General features: G+C 36.6%; 1 protein-coding gene across 28 annotated transcripts in view; it reads left to right on the forward strand.

The window, feature by feature from the left end:
• Positions 1–18,688, forward strand: part of LOC127832638 (uncharacterized) — an 84,285-nt gene that overhangs the window by 15,812 nt on the left and 49,785 nt on the right. For 9 of the 28 annotated variants that reach the window (XM_052358202.1, XM_052358204.1, XM_052358208.1 and 6 more), the window contains exons 2-9: positions 7,725–7,888; positions 10,536–10,689; positions 11,598–11,692; positions 12,322–12,490; positions 14,312–14,365; positions 15,321–15,500; positions 17,060–17,122; positions 17,838–17,891. In XM_052358202.1, coding sequence (XP_052214162.1) covers positions 7,725–7,888; positions 10,536–10,689; positions 11,598–11,692; positions 12,322–12,490; positions 14,312–14,365; positions 15,321–15,500; positions 17,060–17,122; positions 17,838–17,891 — 933 coding nt within the window. The remainder of the gene's footprint in view (positions 1–7,724; positions 7,889–10,535; positions 10,690–11,597; positions 11,693–12,321; positions 12,491–14,311; positions 14,366–15,320; positions 15,501–17,059; positions 17,123–17,837; positions 17,892–18,688) is intronic. The other 19 variants (XM_052358220.1, XM_052358217.1, XM_052358228.1 and 16 more) reach the window with 8 other exon arrangements.

An 18,688-nucleotide genomic window follows, 5' to 3' on the forward strand; every position in this document is an offset into this window, starting at 1 on the left:
ACCGTCCAACCATCGCACCCAAGAATCCCCCCCTACCCCCCCCTCCCCCCAGCCCCCACCCGAATTCCCCCCCCCTAAATATTTTTTTTTTTAAGATCATCTCACAAATTACCACCACACCCTCACACTATACCCCCCCCCCCACATCACCCCTCCCCCCATTTTTTTTTTTGAAACGGTTAAAAAACACAAATATTTATTTTTATTATTTTATGTTTGAAATACCCTCCAACCATCGCACCCAAGAATCCCCACCCCCACCCCCCCCACCCCCCCCCACCCCCCCCACCCCCCACCACCCCCCATCACCCCCCCCCCCCACCCCCGAATTTTTTTTTCCTTTTTTTTGCATTTTTTGAACACAATTTAATAAACGTCCACACCCCCACACAATGCACCCCTCTTCACTCCACCCCTCCCTCCTTCGTGATTGAAAATGAGAGTCCCTTCACCTTTAATAAGAAAATAGATGAGCGGTCTTAACCCGCAAGGCGGTGCTCTTGTTAAATAAGTTCCTAGTTTTGTCTAAAACCTCCTAGTATTTCCTAGTTCTTCATTAATTTTGAACTTTTTGGGATAAGGTAAAACTGTCTTTTAATGTGTTTTAGAGATTTTGTTTCAAAATAGGACCTTCAGGTTGTTGAGCTGACAATATTTTGTAGTATGTGGGGTCTGGTGTCACTGGTCACATAGTCTAGCCTTCATAGGTGATACCTGAAAGTTGGACTGAGCTCTGTAATGACTACAAATGAAAACTTATGGCCATATATTCTGAAACGTTCCTCCACCTAAACCAGCCTCAGTTAAATCAATGTTTTAAATAGTTTAATGTAGATAATGCATGTAACACTGTAATTCTAAATTTATATTTACTGACCAAGCCGATCTGTCGTTATTGCTCATAATTATAACCTGTTGCTGTTTAGGAATATTTACGATTCAGACCAAAATCATTTGTTATGCTCTGATTCTACTAACACACAAATGCAATGGTTGCTCTTTGAAAATATGTATGTACAAAACTTTTTCCCTGTCGGCATATAGCGCATCATTGGTTAAGCTGCATTAAATGAAATGTTTTGCCACTCTTTTATTTTTTCTTTTATATTTGGTGTTCTTTTAACATATTGTGATAAAACTATTATAGATAGATATATGTTACAATCACTTTAATGAATATGAGAATAGTACATGTTCATGCAGAAAAATGATTTCAATTTCATAAATCAAAGTGGAAGCTGCGTTAAATCATACTTACCCAACATTAGTTTAACAACGTTTAATCAATGTTATAAAGTCAGCACATAACCTCTAACCTGTAATGAATATACATTTGTTAGTCTGATAGTTGTATCACATCACATATTTACATTTAAAAAGGATCTTTTGTATATGCTAGTTCAGGTCTATGGCTTTTTAGTTTGTGATGTGGTTTCGTAAGTGTTTAGAAAATTTATTATTTTCGACATAGAAGATAAAATCCTTATAGTTAAGATAGCAAGTTTTAATAGCATACCATAGTTTTATTGTATTGCAGACCGTGCAGATATTGTGGCTACTTACTGAGGCCACACACTAAAGACTTTGAATCTACAAAACCAATAATGATGATACTACTAGTAATAATGTTTCTGGTAAAGTTGCTTCGAATATGCTACCCATTCCCTTGTTATATTCGTGCGCATTTGCCTTTTGAATTTGTTTTATCAAGTTGTATACGTAAAGAATAAAAAAATTAAAATACCTATAGAATCACTGAAATATACAAACTATTTTTGTCAATGCAAGCAGTCAAAAAACAAGTGGTGTTTTTACATCATAGCATTAACATTTGTAACATATTACCATATTGAACAAAACCATTAATTACATTGTTTTGATATAAAAATATTTGATTGTAATATATAACTATATGATAAAAAAGGTGTTTGTTTCCACTAAAATCGCCAAAAAAATGAGGGAAGTTAGGTCAGGGTCAGCGTATTTTTGTTTGTTTTTCATTGAACCTTTTTACTTTAAAACAAGCAACTTCATAAATGCACCAACGATATCCATAGGCAGTAATCTTCACAATGTCTATGCAACATCCTTTCTAACTAAGTAAAGTTGAACATAAGAAAATGCCCCCAAACAAACAATTTTCTGTTACAAAGTTAGTTCAAAATAGCAAAGCAAATGTTATGGCCGCAAGAAAAATAGGGTCGCTCGTGTTATTAAAAACAAACATTTTTTCACACCTATGAATATGTAAATTGCACATGTATATTGTTGATAACCAATTATTTTGACATTTTGCTATTGAATGGATTGTATACAATAGGTGCCAAACAAAACACATTCACGCTTTGTCGACTCCTCCAGCTCTCCTCAACTAAGTAAACACTGTGAATACCAATCTCTTCCTCGAATTAAACTAATGAAAGGCGCCCTCGAGCCTTCCTTAGTCAAGGTTGAGTCGAGTAGGAGGTTGAGTGACGTTCTAGAATATAGCCATTAGTCAGCTTAACAGTCCTGTTGTATGAAATGTTTACTGTTACTGTGGTAATCAGGTAGGGAAAAGTCCAAAAGGTAATAAACTTCTTAGTAGTAACTCCTAGTTTTTGTTTCAACCTTCCTTCATTTTCCTAGTTTTTAGCTCACCTGTCACGAAATGACATGGTGAGCTTATGTGACCGTGTGATGTCCGGTGTCTGTTGTGTGTGCGTGCGTGTGTGCGTGCGTCCATCAACACTTTGTTTGTGTAGACAGTAGAGGTCACAGTTTAATGTTTATCTTGATGAAATCTGGGTTGGGATTGTATTTGGGTCATCTGAGGTCAAAAACTAGGTCACTAGGTCAAATAATAGAAAAACCGTCAACAATTTGTTTGTGTAGACAGTAGAGGTCACAGTTTTCATCCAATCTTTATGAAATTTGGTCAGAATGTTTATCTTGATGAAATCTGGGTTGGGATTGTATTTGGGTCATCTGTGGTAAAAAACTAGGTCACAAGGTCAAAAACTAGGTCACTAGGTGAAATAATATAACAACCTTGTATTTGGGTCATCTTGGGTCAAAACTAGGTCACTAGGTCAACTAATAGAAAAACCTTGTGTAGACAATAGAGGTCACAGTTTTCATCCAATCTTCATGAAATTTAGTCAGAATGTTTGTCTTGGTGAAATCTGGGTTGGAATTGTATTTGGGTCACCTGGGGTCAAAAACTTGGTCAATAGTTCAAATATTAGAAAAACCTTGTGTAGACAATAGAGGTCACAGTTTTCATCCAATCTTTATGAAATTTGGTCAGAATGTTTATCTTGATGAAAACTGGGTTGGGATTGTATTTGGTTAGTCAGGTGAGCGATTCAGATTCAGGGCCATCATGGCCCTCTTGTTTCCTAGTTTTTTGTAAAGAATTTTCCTAGTTTTCTCCCAGTTTTTTCAAAGGTGCTGCTGGAAAGCCTGTTTAAAGCAGAGAAAGAAGAGTACAACACAATATAATTATCATACACATTAATTAATTGGTATTATTTCTATATATTAATTAACGAACAAACATAACGTACATGTCTCTAAATTTTTTTTGACAATCATACTTTTTGAATATTTTTTGTATCTAAATTTTCGGACTAGAAAAAAACTAATTTTTTTTTAAGTGTCCAAACACTAAGACTTGTAAGAGTAATTACGGTATATTGTAAAAGGGGATACTGGTTTAAGCTTCCATAATACAATTAATACTAAAGACAGAAGTACAATTAAAGAATCAACACTGGAAGAAGTGATCTTTGATTGATCATTCAAAGTTTGTTTCAGGGGACTTATTTTTGACGATGCTGGAACAGCATCGTCCAAGGTATCATAACCATGAATTTTTTTTTCACAATGGCGACCAATGTAAAAGACCGAGCCAGTCCGATTGAGATAACTCGATTTTTCAGTTACTTCCCTTTTGGATTCGCCACTGCGTAGGAGATTGCTCGTCATTGATAACATTCTCCTAGCAGAGTTGTCGTTCGTGTTTCAACATTCAACAATGGCCACCCCCATGAGAGTCTCGATTCAAAACTTTCTTACTGCATAAATTGGCTTGTTTCGCTATTTAGAAGCTGTCATTTAGGATATATGAATTATTTATTCACTACATCTCCGCTTATGACAACAATAGTTGGAATTCGAAGGATATATACTCAATGTGAATGAAGGACTCTCTGGATCGTAACAGCTTGACACGGCAAAACTGGCATACTGGTATTTTTAGTTATCAATATAAGTCACATTGTGCTTTATAAATTGTATTCGAGCATTTTGCGACTTATTGAATGACTATGATACCCGATATCAACATTTCATCGGGGATTTGCAGATCACCAAGCTGTCCTGAAATTCAACATTGATTTCAAACTCTTTACTGGTTCATACTCTTTCTTAGTGTTAGTACTTTTAATCATTTTAAAGTTAAATGAACTGTGTCACAGTAAAAGAGACATTAAGGCGATTGTGGCCAGTTTGGATCTAGATCAGCCTGCAGTCGCTTGTAAGCTGTTTGCTTAAAAGCGTTTTTCTGACATAAACAAATAATTTAATTGGATACTGATTTGACTGCGCTTTTCCTGTGACCTGGCTCAAATAATAGAATTGTCATTAATCAAATTATTTATTTCGAACATTAATCAATTGTTTTTCTTGTCCCTCGGGATCAATGACTCCAGCACTTTCCTGTTGAGAATTGAATACTGCTAAAGGCGATGCTAGGGGGCGTGAGAGATGTTGAACCTTCCATTATCGCTCGATTGTTCATTGTCGGCTCGGGTACTACGTACATGTACCCTGGGTACTCTTAAGTATACTTACATGTATCCCGGGTACGGTAAATATACTAAAATGTACCCAGGAAATTTAACCCTAAATCAGTCGTTGTCGACAATTTTTTTGTAATTACACATTTATGTCAATTTTCTGTAGAATGGCCTCTATATTATCGGAACACATACTCAAAAAGCATGTTGATGCCGTGTTTTTTGAAGAGAAGTGTGTTTAAGATAATCAGTTGCGCGTTTTACGACATTGGATTTTGGGCGCGAATACAACTCGGGTACAGTCTAATATGGACCGAGTACAATTACGTTTATTTACCGTACCATGGGTACATGTAAGTATACTTAAGAGTTCCCGGGGTACATGTAAGAAGTACCAGAGACGACAATGACCAATCAAGCTCCATTATCCCTCATGAACCGACTAAAAAAACTGAGTCGGCAATATTTGACTTAATTTTTGGTTTGGTTGCTGTCGAGGGATTGAAAATTTCAGAATCTTCCTAAAAGCCCTACGGGTTTGATCCCCAGAAGCGACATTGAAAACTTGCATACTTTGTTATCTAAAAGGCTGCTAAACCTGATATACAATGATAATGTGATTTTTCTCTCACATGATGTTCATCAGTCATATTATATAAAAACTTACAGCAGTAGTAAACAACTGGACAATAATTAATGAACGCATCTTTCATTTGTCTTTGACACTTTGATTTTGACATGGCCTAGATTTTAATATGTGACTGGACTTTACCAGAACTCTTGTAACAGAGCTAAAGTTTAAATGTACCATTGAAGATCACCTAAATGCAGATTTGCTATTATAGACGTGTGAAAAGTTTTAAGGGTGTGACATGTAAGCAAAAATTGGTCATTACCCAGAGGCCACAACTGATCTATGACTGTATTAAAACAAGAAAAATCAGTGCCTGGTTTAGATTTCCTTAGATAGTTCAATAAAAACTAATTTCATAAGCCTGGTAACAGTTTAACAGTAATGCTACCAATGTGTCACACCAGGGCCTTGAATTTGAAATCAAGGACATGCATGGTCATTTCTTCATGAAATCAGGACACAAAATTGTAGTTTAAGTCCTTAATTGACCTGGCTATAGTTCTCAGATTATTATAAGCTCAATCAGTATATTTATATCATTATTTATGCTTTGTGTATTGTAAACATATACACAATCATGCAGTTACATGATAGCAATAAATAATATCAAAGCTACCCGTACTATAAAGGTCTATGGTCAAAATGTGAACACATTGAGTGTAATCGCCCTCTCGTGCCAGCAAAAACAACACATTGACAGGTTGTCATTTTTGACAGTTCTACTTTCACTTTCATTTTGTGATATCAAACTATTAACAATTATGTGGCTGCGAAAAATATCGCCATTGCTTGTTATGCCCCCGGTAGGGTGGCCTATATCAGTTGAACTGTCAGTCAGTCAGTCAGTGTGTCAGTCTGTCCGTCCGTCCGAAAACTGTAATGGCCATAACTTTTTTAATATTGAACATAGCAACTTGATATTTGGCATACTACATGTGCATCTCATGGAACTCACATTTTCAGTTGTGAAAGGTGAAGGTCATCCTTCAAGGTCAAATGTCAAATATAAAGCGTCTGTCTGTCTATCCGAAAACTTTAACATTGGCCATAACTTTTTCAATATTGGCGTGCATGCGTATCTCATAGAGCTGCACATATTGATTGGTGAAAGGTCAAGGTCATCCTTCAAGGTCAAGGTCAAAGGTCAAATTTTGCAATATTGAAGATAGCAACTCCATATTCGGCATGCATGTGTATGTCATGGAGCTGCACATTTTGAATGGTGAAAGGTCAAGGTCATCCTTCAAGGTCAAAGGTAAAATATATGGCTTCAAAGCTGCGCAGCAGAAGGCATTGTGTTTCACAAACACAGCTCTTGTTTAATATATTTTCTGCACATTCCTTCAAAAAACTTACATCAATACATGATTTTCTTCGTTAATTCAATCATTCCTGACAGACTTGTGTACATATTTCGCTTACATTTTGACGCGCGTAGGTAGGACCGCATTACCGCTTCCGAAATGTGTATTTCGAGGAACTTATCAGATGTTTGACGGAAAGGGCCGAAAATGTGCGAGTGTGGGTCAAGTTCCCCACAGGTACTACTTTCCCATTCCCCCAATTTTTTTTCCGTACCTAAAATATTTCTTACCCAATTTTTTTTCGTACCCAATTTTTTTGTTCCCAAATATTTTTTCGTACCCAAATTTGTTTTCATACCCAATTTTTTTCGCAAAATTTTTGTACAATTTTTTTTTTTCGTACCTACATACACAATTGTGGTGATTGTGGTGATGTAGATAAACTTAACTTGATGCTTTTATATCCATCCTCTCAAAAGCATCTCACACCAGTACTGTCAGTACTTTGATTATAACAGATTTTACGATGAATTGAATGCAATATATGATGTTAATGTCACATATTTATGCTATTATTCATTGTCTACAGCATACTTTACACAAACTGAAATATTTAATGCAAATTTTTCATTTTTTTTTCAATTTTTCCCAATTTGGCGTTGGGCAGAAGTGACTTCTCACAGAATTTTGTACTTTGTTAGACCCATGTTGTATGTAAGCTTAGTTTCATGGTATTTTAGGCCCCTTTGTGACTGTTATCAGCTCTGATCAAGCTGTGACCAGATTTCCAAAAGATGTGCTATTGTAGTCTTCTGCCACCATCCTGCACCTGTGAAATACATTATACACCATGATGTAGCAGATATGGTGTCCATATAGCGATGGGGACGTCATCGGTTCAATCATAGACACCAAGTACTTGTTGTACCCAGGAAATGGACTTCAGAGCATTTCAAATAACCTTAGGCAATGAAGTTAAAATAAATATTTTTAAACTTTTTTCAGTGCTATCCGGCTTGGTCGGACTGTCAGGGGCAGTGGAGGAATGCCAGTTCTGGCGCGGGCTCGCACAAAACCTCTCCCAGGCACGAGAGGAACTCGGCAAGATGGCAGCAATAAGCTGCAATAGCTCTTGTTCCTCAATAGACTGCACCATACAAATGCAAACTGTGAGTGATTGCAGTGTTACTCTATTGTGGCATGGCCTTGGATCTGTCTACGCATGGGCTTCACATCTTTAGCAAAAATGTCAAATTAAGTAGTTGATTGATCTTTATTTAGACACTGTTTCTGATATTTAAAGCAAATATCCATTTACAACTTAGATACGTATTTTGACGCATTGGTAGTCCCCCAGAAATTTAAATTTATGTAAAGACCTTTCTTACTATTTTAAGTTTTAAAGACTTCATTTCCATCCACTAGAAAATGATGAGCAGCAAACAGCATGAAACCTGAACAGACTGTGAGTCACTTTCAGGCTGTTCTGGTTTTATGCTGTTTGCACATAGCGATTTTTACTTTGGTGCTGAGATGAAAAGGGATATCTGATTTGTCATTCACAAATTATTGTTGAGATTGCTTTATCATTCGGAGACATGTCCATTCCTCTATGAGTTTTTCTCTTTCTTTCTGAAACTAGTTGGACAACATTGATTCACACTAAATAAATATTTATGCCCCCCTTCGAAGAAGAGGGGGTATATTGCTCATGTCGGTCGGTCTGTTGGTCCGTCCACCAGGTGGTTGTCAGACGATAACTCAAGAACGCTTGGGATAGGATCATGAAACTTCATAGGTACATTGATCATGACTCGCAGATGACCCCTATTGATTTTGAGGTCACTAGGTCAAAGGTCAAGGTCACGGTGACCCGAAATAGTAAAATGGTTTTTGAATGATAACTCAAGAACGCATACGCCTAGGATCATGAAACTTCATGGGTAGATTGATCATGACTCGCAGATGACCCCTATTGATTTTGAGGTCACTAGGTCAAAGGTCACGGTGACCCAAAATAGTAAAATGGTTTCCCGATGATAACTCAAGAATGCATACGCCTAGGATCATGAAACTTCATGGGTAGAGTGATCATGACTCGCAGATGACCCCTATTGATTTTGAAGTCACTAGGTCAAAGGTCAAGGTCACGGTGACCCGAAATAGTAAAATGGTTTTTGGATGATAACTCAAGAATGCATATGCCTAGGATCACGAAACTTCACAGGTAGATTGATCATGACTCGCAGATGACCCCTATCGATTTTGAGGTCACAAGGTCAAAGGTCAAGGTCACGGTGACCCGAAATAGTAAAATGATTTTCGGATGATAACTCAAGAACGCTTTTGCCTAGGATCATGACACTTCATAGGTACATTGATCGTGACTCGCAGATAACCCCTATTGATTTTTCAGGTCACTAGGTCAAAGGTCAAGGTTACAGTGACAAAAAACGTATTCACACAATGGCTGCCACTACAATGGACAGCCCATATGGGGGGCATGCATGGTTTTACAAACAGCCCTTGTTTATATTAAGGATGACAGGAAACAGTATTTTGAAAACATGTACATGTTATTAATATGGTATTTCAAATATAGTCATTTTCCAAATGTTTAGACACATGGCATTAAATATGCACCGGAAAAATTGTTAATGCAGCCATTTTCAGAGGGGGTATATAGATTTGCCTTGTCAGTCTGTCTTTCCATTTTTACGTCACTTAAAACTCAAACAGTATTTGCACCCAATAATTTTGGACTACACTATACATAGATACATTAAGGCAAGTTTAAATAAAAGAACAGTGGAGATTGGTCATGAAAAAGACCATTCTTCCCCTACCTGCAAGTAACTAAAAGTCTGTTCAGGTTTTATGCCGTTTGCTGCTTATCAGTAACTTAGGGTTGAACATGAAGCCTTTAAAACTTGAATTTAATAAGAAAGGTTTTTAATTAAATGTAACTTTCCAAGGGACTACAAATGCGTCAAAATACTTGTATAAGTGGTAAAGGGTGAAAGTAGTGCCATTGTCAGTCAGTGGCATTAACCCTTTCAGTGCTGGAATCGAATTTTGAAGGCCTTTGCAAACAGTTTGGATCCAGATGAGAACGTGGCGTCTCATCAAGATCAAAACTGTTTGCTATTCTGATAGTATTCTTTGAAATAAAATCGAAGAAAATGCTAATTTTAGAAATTCAGCAGAAGACATTTTAGCAGACGACAAATTTCCCAGCATGCAAACGGTTAACACTTGCACTTAGTATTGGTAAACAACTTTGTACAACACAGTTGCCAAGGAGAAAGGGGGGGGGTAGTTAGTGGGCAATCTGTTACCTAACTCCAATAAGAAAAAATACCGATGAACTTATGTTACATAATGGTAAAGTCTTTGTAACAGAATAAGTTATGATGCTGCATTACATTCATTGTAATAAGTACCACTATTGTCCAATAAATTTAAAAAAAAGTGGAAATTGCCATACATGTAACTTCTGTTTTAGTGGCTATAGTTTTAAAATTTAAACTGTTTTCGAAAGTCTTTGAAATATGTATGTAAAACTAATGAAACATATGTATGACAACTATTTACATTTGACAATGTCTGCCTCACCTTCTTTTGTCGACCCTGTCGTATTTTTTAATTTTGCTTGTCCTTATTTATATGATCTAGTCCTACTTTTGATGACTTAATCCTACATTTGTTGACATCATCCCAACTTTGAGGATCGTGCCCTACTTAATTGTAGACAAACTTTGTCCAACTTTTTATGACATCATCACCTCTTATGACTTATTTTTTACCATTTTGCAGGGATTTGGTTCAAGTGGAAACTTGATGTTTTGTTTTGGTCTGCAATTGAACAGCTGTGAGGACCCTTTGAGCATGAGTTATTACCTCGATGTTCCCACGGTGAATATCACAATGAGTGGCAAATTCACCCATGATAATGAGTATTCTGTGCCAGGTAAATAGTGTGTGTGTTTTCACAATTTTTTGAATGGGGCCAGGACTCTTTGGATTGATAAAAATCACATAGTTATGACTTAAATAGGGAAAGTGGTGTTGTGTATTTTTTGGCCATTAAAAGGGTTTTTAATATTGCATTTGCTAAGGTTCAACTTACAGAGTTGTATAGGGATTTTTTTACGGATCTTCAATTATTAAGTAGAAAAATATGGTAAAAATATATAATTTTAATATTGGGAATGGTAACTGATTTTGACTTCACATAAGAAAAAAAACAGTAGTAAATATGACATGAACAATGTCAGCAAAAATGGTGCTATGCATAGAGGGACCAGCGAAGCTCCAGACCAGCCTGCGCTGTAGACCACAAGACTTAGCATGACTTTTTAGCAGACATTGTAGCTCTTGACCAGACTGTGCAAAGTCTAAGGCTGGTCGGACTCTACCGTGAACACAAATGGCATAAGACCCATTTTTGCAAAACATTGTTCACATAATGTTGAAGAGTCTAATGTATGATTTCTTGAAGGAAATCTCAAAGGCATATAATTAGAGTATCGTCACTAGTTAACTAAACATTTTTTAAAGCCCCCTGTTACTAATTATAGTGATACATGTGTAAGAAATATCATGAGATCACTCTGGAAAAACGAGGCTTAATACAGCTGCATAACTTGTCGTCCCAGATTAGCCTGTGCAGACACAATACTTTCCACTTTTATGGAATTTTTGTTTAAAAGATGTCTCTTCTTAGCAAAAATCCAGTTAAGGGGGAAAGTTTTGTTCCTGATAAGCCTGTGAAGACTGCACAGGCTAATCTTGGACAGCACTTTTAGCACATGCATTAAGCCCCATTTTCCCATAGCATGGTTCTTATCCAAACTTCATGGTCTACTTTCCTTCCAGTGCCAGACAACCTGGCGATATCTAATGCAGTCAAGACCACAGCGATCATCAAGGTTGAAATGGTCAAGGTTAACACAACACACCTGAAATTTGGGGTAATGGAACTGTTTGCTTACACATTTACCTTAAAATAAGCATTTTGATCCTTTGCAGTCCGGAAGAAATTAAAATAAAATAATTGTCTTTATCGATTCAATTTTTTAAGGCTTCATATTTAACCATTAGATACTGTTGAGTGCCAAACAGCTTACAACTTTAACAGCCTGAGAGTTCAAGTGGTTTTATGCTGGTGGCATATAGTCATTTGCACTTCGCTTTCTGAGCAAAAGGATTAAGCATTTTTGTTTTTAGGGCTTGTTTTGGGACTGAAATTCAGCCCCACTTCTGTTCTTAAGATGCTTTCCCCCTGCATTTATTTTATCATTTGCCCTCATCACGAAAGCTATAATTGTAAGAATTAATTGACCAAAAATGGAAGTATTTTGGTCAATAATCACAGCTTTTTGTTATCAACTTATCTTTCAATACAAATTCACAATATTCATTTTTATGGTATATATCTTACAAGGAATGATCAATTAGTGCTTGGTTACAAATATGACTTATTCACTTGGACTACACAACTTTTGAAGTTTCACCATGATGGCTTAAGAGATTTAGAAGTAGTTTTCTGACAAATGAAGAAGCAGTTTTTTAGAAATGGCTTTAATTGCATGTCTGCCAGGTGAATGGAATCCTGAAGATGAGTGTGGATTTTCCCCTGGTTCCTGCCTTCACCAAGTCTGAGCCTGTAATCCCGCCCACCATCATCGACATCGAGCCCTGCAGGAAGAATGGGTCAGACACAGCCCCCAGTATCAAAATACCCCGCAAGTGTGTCAGCTTGCCTCCAGGTACCACAAGCATGTTAATCACTTTAGCCTGGGCTGGTAGGGTGTCAAATAGCAGTTGAACTGTCTGGCAATTTGTTCATCTGTCCGTCCAGCCTTCTGTATATCGGACGTTTTTTACGCAACGCTTTAAGATTGAGCTGACTTTTGGTATGAGAGTCTACCTACATGACCTTGAGATGAAGTGTAAAATTCACTCTGGTCCGTTGATTCTTAAGGAAGATACAGGCCTTTGACTGATCTAAATTTGTGCCAAGGGAAGTAATAAGCTTTAAAGGGAGCTATTGTTTATTTATCATATGGCAGGTACAAGGTCATATTTGGCAAGGGAAGTAAGATTTTTAAAAGGGATATAATCCAAAGTAGGAACTTTTATAAATAGAAAGTAAAGGCATGGAGATTTGAGACAAAAGTCGATTATACATTTTCTTTATTATACCTGTTTTCCGGATTTATACAACGCTCTTTTATATTGAGCTGATTTTAGGTATGTGAGTTATATGCAACCACCATGACCTGCAGATGAAGAGTGAAATTCTTTCATGTCCATTGTTTTTGGGGGAATTTGTGGGCCTTGTTCTTAGAATCTTTTCCTATGATAACAGTTTTGCAGAGGTTTTTTACATATATTATTCATATATTAAGCTCATTTTCGGTATGTGAGTCTACCTTCATAACCTACATATGTGTGTGAAATTCGTTGTGGTCCATTGATTTTTGGCAAAGCTATGGGCCTTGGACTTAGAAATTATCTGTATTATAACCTTTTTCCTGAGTTTTCTGTTATGCAAAGCTTTCAGCTATTAAGCTGTTTTTAGCGAGGCTGTTTTCGGAGAAAACCCGAGGTATTGTCATAGCCTGCTTGTCTTCAGCCGTCCGCCAGCATAGTGCTAAAACCTAAACATTGGCTCTAAAATCAAAGTGCTTCCACCTACAACTTGAAACTTCATATGTAGATGCTCCTTGATGAGTTCTACACGCCACACCCATTTTGGGTCACTAGGTCAAAGGTCAAGGTCACTGTGACCTCCTGGCAGCCGAGCATGGCATCCGTTATGCGGTGCTCTTGTTTGGTCTACCAACATGACTTACAAATGTAAGTGTGAGCTTTATTTTGGTCAAGAAATTACAAAATCCTCAATACATATAACTGTAAATCTAAGCTGTAAATAATGAAATAAAGTATGGTTATATTGCCATTATTAAATATTTTACCACAATCGCATTGTAACTCATTTTTTTCATAAATTTTTGCATTTCCAAGATGTTACATAGATTGTTCTTAAGCAGAACATTTGTGTTCTTATTGCCATAGCAGTACAAAACAATCTTCAGTAAATGGTGCAACAAAAGAGCAAAAATATATAGAAAGATTTGGTTCTGATGAAGGTCTGATATAGGATGCCTGAAGCATGAATACCTGTAGAGAAGAATATATATTTGTAGGAAACTAAAAAAAATCTGGAATTCTCCAGCGGACAACCTAGAAACCTTAAATAAACAATTGATAAAAGTTTATAAAAAATCCATTGGTATCTTTAATTGGTAGATTTTTTACATGAGATAAATGATAAATAAAAATTTACAAATTGTTTATTATTCCTTCCTACCAAGCATTCATAGCGAACATTCCATTCACACCTGTCTATTATTTTATGTGGACTGTGGCTTCTACACAGTTCATTGGAAATCCTATTTTTAAGTATCTGCAAAGTTAAAAAGAGACATTTAATTAATAATATTGATAGAGACTTTTCCGTTGTTTCCATGATGTATGTATTCTTGACTGTCTAGTATAGAATGTCAATCAATGATGTTTTGCAGCCCTTTCAGGAACTGGCTCTACTCCTACCACTGCGAAAATTGTCGTCAACTCTCGTAAGTGTCAGTTTCAACATAAGGAACAATTTATCATTTATAACTTGCTGAGTAGAATGATTATGAAAAGATCCAGATAGCAAGAGTAGTAAAGGGTTGCCTCAAACAATATTTTTACACTTTAACCCTTTCCCTCAGCTATGTGCAAACAGCATTAAACCAGAACAGCCTGCGAGTAACTCGAAGCTTGTTCAGGTTTTGAGCTGTTTGCTTATCATCAGTTTTCAAGGAATGACAATAAATCCTTTAAAACTTTCTTACAGTAAGAAAGGTCTTAAATTATATATAACTTTGTTAGGGACTACAAATGCGTGAAAATATGTATCAAAGGGGTAAAGGGTTAAGTCGAACACAAATACTCTAATGGGATCACTTTTGCTTCTGACAGAACACTGGATTACATATTTGAGGATTGCATGTTTGATTCCCACTTGTGTGTTTAATGGTCATGCAATTATTTCTATGGCCCTTTTCCTTCATAGCTTTTACTGAAGTAGGAGAGTTATGCTCAAGGTTTGGGTAAACAGGCTTTTCCAAGAAAACTGAGAGTAGGTTTAACTCTTTCAGTGCGGGAACCGAATTTTGAAGGCCTGTGCAAACAGTTTGGATCCAGATGAGACGCCACAGAACGTGGCGTCTCATCAGGATCCAAACTGTTTGCCATTCTGATAGTATTCTTTGAAAAAAATCGAAGAAAATGCTAATTTTAGACATTTAGCAGACACCATTTTAGCAGACGACACATTTCCCAGCATGCAAAGGGTTAAGACCTGACATCACTTCCATTATTAATGTGTGTAATCTGTCCTCCCAGATTAGCCTGTGCAGACTCCACATGCTTATCTGGGATGTTAATATCTGCATCCTTTGAGTCCCTTTTATCCAAAGCCCAGATCTTATATTTAAAAATGTCGTAAAAATGCAAATCCAAGATATATAAAAATGACCCTTTCAGGCACTTTCAACAAGTCCTGTGAGTTTGGATTGCTGGATGGTACCCAGTGTTCACAGAACGAGATGTGTGCATACCTGGGATCAGTTTCAAAGAACGCAGCGTGCCAGTGTAGGCCGCTACATTTTCTGAGTGCCACAACGGGGTTCTGTGAGAGCTTAATGAGCTTGACCACTGCTAAAGGTACATACCTGAGCCCCATTGTGGAAAACTGGGATTAATGTGTTTATGTAAATTGTGGTCTGTGCTTAGTCTATGCAGGCCGCATAGGCATATCTTTTACGACACTCTGCTGTTATGGCATGCTTTGTTTAAAGGGAGTATATATTCTTAGCAAAAATCCAGTTAAGGTGGAAAGTGTTGAGCAGTCTGCTTAGTCTAATCTGGGATGACACTAAACAGATCTGCATTAAGTAAGTGAGTGTTCCAAAAATACAATACATGGTAAATATGTATTGCATAACAGACAACGTGAAATTCAGCATGTTCAATTAAACATTAATATAAGTAGGTTGAGACCATTGGATAATTTAAGACAAAGCGTTAAAAATAAATAAATATGCTTGTTCTTGTGCTAGTCCATGATTTTACCATGTTTTAGAGAACATTTTTGGGGCAAATACCATTCGAAAAATAGCATGTTGCGCAATTGATTGTGTATTGGAATCAGGGCATTATCAGGGCAACCTTATTTCTCCGTCTGAGTTCTACAGATCTTTCACTACAAAATAGTGCCTATTGTTTCAGTTTGTAATTTTAAGCATAAAACCAGAACAGCCTAGTCCAGTTTTATGCTGTTTGCTGCTCATCAGTCTCTAAGGATTGGAAATGAAGCCTTTAATACTATAATCTACTAAGAAAGGTCTTTTATCAGATTGAATTTTCTAAGGTTCTACAAATGCGTCAAAATATGTATCTAATTGGTAAAGGCTTTAAATATTTATGATTTTATGTGTTTTCTGGCAGTACAGATCATGGAATTCCCATGGTGATTTTGTTTGTTTGTCTTTTAAGTTTTTCCGGAACAAGGCTTATATACTTGTTATGCCTCCACAATCAGAGGGAAGGTTTGCATAATTAGAAGTCACTTTGTGCAATGAGTCTGTCCATATGTTTGTCCTGAAACTCACCTGAACTATAACTTCCCTAAACACTGAAGGATTTCTCATATGAATCTGTGAAAAACGAAAGAACCAAACTGTCAATTTTGTTTCAATATTTTAGATCCCGCATGGAGGGGGTATATATCAGAGTATTTTTTTCAGTCTGTGGGTTTATCTGTTCTTATAAAATGTGTAATTTTTTGCTCTCATTAGCACAATTCCCAGTTAACACTCTAGAGGCCACATTTATTGTCCGATCTTCTTGAAACTTCATCAGAAGATTTGTCCCAATGATATCTTGGACGAGATTGAAAATGGTTCATGTTTGTTGATAAACATGACCACCAGGGGACGGGGCATTTTCCCGGGGCTTATTTACCATCAATGCCTATTTTGACTCTTTCCCACTCAGAAGAAAAGTGACAATGGCAATGTGCAAACAGTATAAAACCAGAACAGCCTGCGAGTAACTCGCAGTCTGTTCCGTTTTTTTTGCTGTTTGCTGCTCATCAGGGTTGGAACTGAAACCTTTAAAACTTGGATCTTGTAAGAAAGGTCTTTAATTAAATGTAACTTTCTAAGGGACAACAAATGGGTTAAAATACATATCTAAGTGGTAAAGGGTTAAATCCATCTTAGTTTCAGATATTCCTAATGTGACACAGGCTATGAGCAAAAGTGGTGGCAACACAGTGGACACAAGTATGTTCTAGTGTTATATATTTAAGTTTCATTTGTTAAAAGCCGTTTTTAAGTATAACTTTCACATAAGGCTGTGTGGACCATTGCACTTCTCCTGTGCATTGCTTTGGGACTAAATTAATTTATCAGGCCATGATTGATTTCAAAGCTCGAAAATTTTTATTCTTTGATATAAAATCCTTACGCTTACTCTTATTGCCATAGTAGTACAAAACAATCTTCAGTAAATGGTGCAACAAAAGAGCAAAAATATATAGAAAGATTTGGTTCTGATGAAGGTCTGATATAGGATGCCTGAAGCATGAATACCTGTAGAGAAGAATATATATTTGTAGGAAACTAAAAAAAATCTGGAATTCTCCAGCGGACAACCTAGAAACCTTAAATAAACAATTGATAAAAGTTTATAAAAAATCCATTGGTATCTTTAATTGGTAGAGATTTTTTACATGAGATAAATGATAAATAAAAATTTACAAATTGTTTATTATTCCTTCCTACCAAGCATTCATAGCGAACATTCCATTCACACCTGTCTATTATTTTATGTGGACTGTGGCTTCTACACAGTTCATTGGAAATCCTATTTTTAAGTATCTGCAAAGTTAAAAAGAGACATTTAATTAATAAAATTGATAGAGACTTTTCCGTTGTTTCCATGATGTATGTATTCTTGACTGTCTAGTATAGAATGTCAATCAATGATGTTTTGCAGCCCTTTCAGGAACTGGCTCTACTCCTACCACTGCGAAAATTGTCGTCAACTCTCGTAAGTGTCAGTTTCAACATAAGGAACAATTTATCATTTATAACTTGCTGAGTAGAATGATTATGAAAAGATCCAGATAGCAAGAGTAGTAAAGGGTTGCCTCAAACAATATTTTTACACTTTAACCCTTTCCCTCAGCTATGTGCAAACAGCATTAAACCAGAACAGCCTGCGAGTAACTCGAAGCTTGTTCAGGTTTTGAGCTGTTTGCTTATCATCAGTTTTCAAGGAATGACAATAAATCCTTTAAAACTTTCTTACAGTAAGAAAGGTCTTAAATTATATATAACTTTGTTAGGGACTACAAATGCGTGAAAATATGTATCAAAGGGGTAAAGGGTTAAGTCGAACAGAAATACTCTAATGGGATCACTTTTGCTTCTGACAGAACACTGGATTACATATTTGAGGATTGCATGTTTGATTCCCACTTGTGTGTTTAATGGTCATGCAATTATTTCTATGGCCCTTTTCCTTCATAGCTTTTACTGAAGTAGGAGAGTTATGCTCAAGGTTTGGGTAAACAGGCTTTTCCAGGAAAACTGAGAGTAGGTTTAACTCTTTCAGTGCGGGAACCGAATTTTGAAGGCCTGTGCAAACAGTTTGGATCCAGATGAGACGCCACAGAACGTGGCGTCTCATCAGGATCCAAACTGTTTGCCATTCTGATAGTATTCTTTGAAAAAAATCGAAGAAAATGCTAATTTTAGACATTTAGCAGACACCATTTTAGCAGACGACACATTTCCCAGCATGCAAAGGGTTAAGACCTGACATCACTTCCATTATTAATGTGT

This window comes from Dreissena polymorpha, chromosome 5, assembly GCF_020536995.1.
Source record: "Dreissena polymorpha isolate Duluth1 chromosome 5, UMN_Dpol_1.0, whole genome shotgun sequence".
In the NCBI taxonomy this organism is placed as follows: domain Eukaryota; kingdom Metazoa; phylum Mollusca; class Bivalvia; order Myida; family Dreissenidae; genus Dreissena; species Dreissena polymorpha.